The sequence below is a fragment of the Arachis ipaensis genome, chromosome B01, assembly GCF_000816755.2.
Source record: "Arachis ipaensis cultivar K30076 chromosome B01, Araip1.1, whole genome shotgun sequence".
NCBI classification, from domain to species: domain Eukaryota; kingdom Viridiplantae; phylum Streptophyta; class Magnoliopsida; order Fabales; family Fabaceae; genus Arachis; species Arachis ipaensis.
The window spans coordinates 36,330,702-36,333,053 of NC_029785.2; the positions used below are offsets into that span (position 1 = coordinate 36,330,702).

At 36.9% G+C, this 2,352-nt stretch overlaps 1 protein-coding gene across 1 annotated transcript; it reads left to right on the forward strand.

The window, feature by feature from the left end:
* On the forward strand, positions 1,222-2,040 carry LOC107605531 (probable NOT transcription complex subunit VIP2). Its single transcript, XM_021109008.1, has 3 exons — positions 1,222-1,290; positions 1,382-1,567; positions 1,693-2,040. Exons 1-3 carry the CDS (start codon positions 1,222-1,224, stop codon positions 2,038-2,040), a joined length of 603 nt encoding a protein of 200 aa, XP_020964667.1.

Genomic DNA, 2,352 nt, shown 5'->3' on the forward strand with positions numbered 1-2,352 from the left:
TGCTGGCTTAGGAGTACAGGGATAGAATCGATTGATGAGTGGTGTGCTTCCACAAGGTACGTATTTTTATGGATGTCCATTATAATGGTGTCGAAGCAATACTTATCCATAAAGATGTTCTCATGCAATGACCCCTAATTGCTTTTGCTTTGTGCATGATGAGTGTCCAAGTGCAGCCATATAGAAGATGACTTTATTTTCTGTTTGCATTGGTTCAGCTTGTCCAACTAGTTGGTCTTCTTCTATGCAACCACATTGTTCGCTTCCACATGTTGAAAACTGTTAAAGAACTGCTGGTTGTTTTAGATTTGTATGTAATATGCTTGATGAAATCATTTATATTTGTTTTCATGCATGTTGAATGCATAAATATTTTTTCTATGATTGATTCTCATTTGAGCTTACAATAGGTTTTGAAGTATTTCTTTGTGGTGACAAGAGCTTCTTGATTCAGGATCTTCGTAGGCGATTTCAATGCTAGGAAACTCTTATCCCAATGCTGGTGGTCCACTTTCACAAAGCCATGTTATGGGTATGTTGAATGATGTAAACTCGAGTGATAATTCTCCTTTTGACATGAATGACTTCTCTCAACAGACTGGTTGACCTAGTTCTGCTGGAGGGCCTCAAGGACAATTGGGTGCAAACGAAGATTTTCCAGCTTTTCCAAGATTCAAAGGTGTAGTAACTGGAGAAGATATGTGACCTGATTGGTTGTTATGCATTTTTTTCTAGCAATTTTGGCTGTTTTATGTTATCAAATAGTTTCTTTGTATAGTTGCCTTATGATTTGTTGTTTAAAGAGTCTCCTCTTAGAGAGTTGAGTTGTAGAATGAATTATGCACTTTCTCTTATGGAAAGTTTTATGGATTTACATGCATATCTGCCTTAGTTCCTTTGGTGCTTGGTTTTATTGCTTTGTTTATTATATTCTGACATTGTAAGTCGTGTAAGGTGTTAAATAAGCATATGGTTTCCTGGTTTGTATCTCATCAAGTGATTGAATGATCGGTTATATATCTAGTGAGGATGCTAAAATGTCTCGTAAATGACAATTTAGTGATTCTCCTTAAGAGGAATTCATGATGCCGCACTGTTGGAGGTTTGATTAAATGACAACTTAGTGATTCTCCTTATTTTTGGTCACCTTTGTTCGCAGATCTTTAATTTAGTAACCATATTATATTATTTATTTTTACAAGTGGCAATGCTGATTATGCTATGGATATGCACCAGAAAGAACAGCTTTATGACAACGCTGCTCCAATGATGCAATCTCAATATTTCTCGGTGAGTTGCATGTTTAAAGACTAAGAAATCTTTATATATATATATATATATATGTATTCCTCACTTATTATTCTATCCTTGTAATATGCAGATGGGGAGGTCTGCTGGTTTTAGCTTGAGGGGAATATATTCATCACATCGTACACAACAGCCACAACAACATGCTCCTTCAGTGAGTAGTGATGGTGTCTCATTTTCATCCATAAACAACCAGGATCTTTTCCATCTACATGGATCAGATATTTTTCCATCTACGCATTCAACTTATCATTCGCAGGTCTGCAAACTCTCTAAATTGCTGTTGTAATGAATAAGTCTCGTTCTTTCTCTAGTTTGCTTGACTTTAATATTCATTCTGAAGCAAGATTTCAGACATCCTAACCACTTCTGGATTTTTTCTAGGCAAGTGGACCTCCTGGGATTGGATTAAGGCCATTAAATTCTTCAAATACAGTCTCTAGTATGGGTCAGTATGACCAGATCCTCCAGCAGTATCAACAGCACCAGAAGGAGTCGCAGTTCCGCCTTCAAATGTCAGCCGTAAATCAGTTGTTTCAGGATCAGGGCATGAAAGCTATGCAAACTGCACAATCCACACCATATCCATTTGGTTTGCTTGGCTTGTTAAGTGTGATAAGGATGAGTGATCCAGACTTGACATCTCTTGCACTTGGAATTGATCTTACTACACTTGGATTAAATTTGAATTCATCTGAAAATCTACACAAGACGTTTGGGTCTCCATGGTGATCCAGAGTTTAATGTGCCACAATGTTATTACGCAAAGCAGCCCTGATACAAAACTTGTTGTCGGTCTAGATTTTCTTCCTAAAGAAAGGAATTACTTCGTTGTAAGCACAGCTCCAAACTAACAAACAACTCTCACATTAAATTAAAATATGGTTTTGTCACAAGTACAAACCCCAATAAGAATTAACCGAAGTATTTAAACTCCGGGTCGTCTCACAAGGAATTGCAATAAAGTGGTCAATTATTGGCTATGAAGAACAAAAGGGGGGGTTTGATTTGATAAGAGGACAAGAAAATAAATGGCAAGAAAAG

Bases quoted from the DNA above. Each gene is read 5' to 3' on its own strand.
- LOC107605531 (XM_021109008.1), top strand. From the start codon at position 1,222: ATGGATATGCACCAGAAAGAACAGCTTTATGACAACGCTGCTCCAATG. The intron at 1,291-1,381 runs GTGAGTTGCATG...TGTAATATGCAG, and splicing joins TGCAATCTCAATATTTCTCG to ATGGGGAGGTCTGCTGGTTT. The intron at 1,568-1,692 runs GTCTGCAAACTC...GATTTTTTCTAG, and splicing joins ATTCAACTTATCATTCGCAG to GCAAGTGGACCTCCTGGGAT.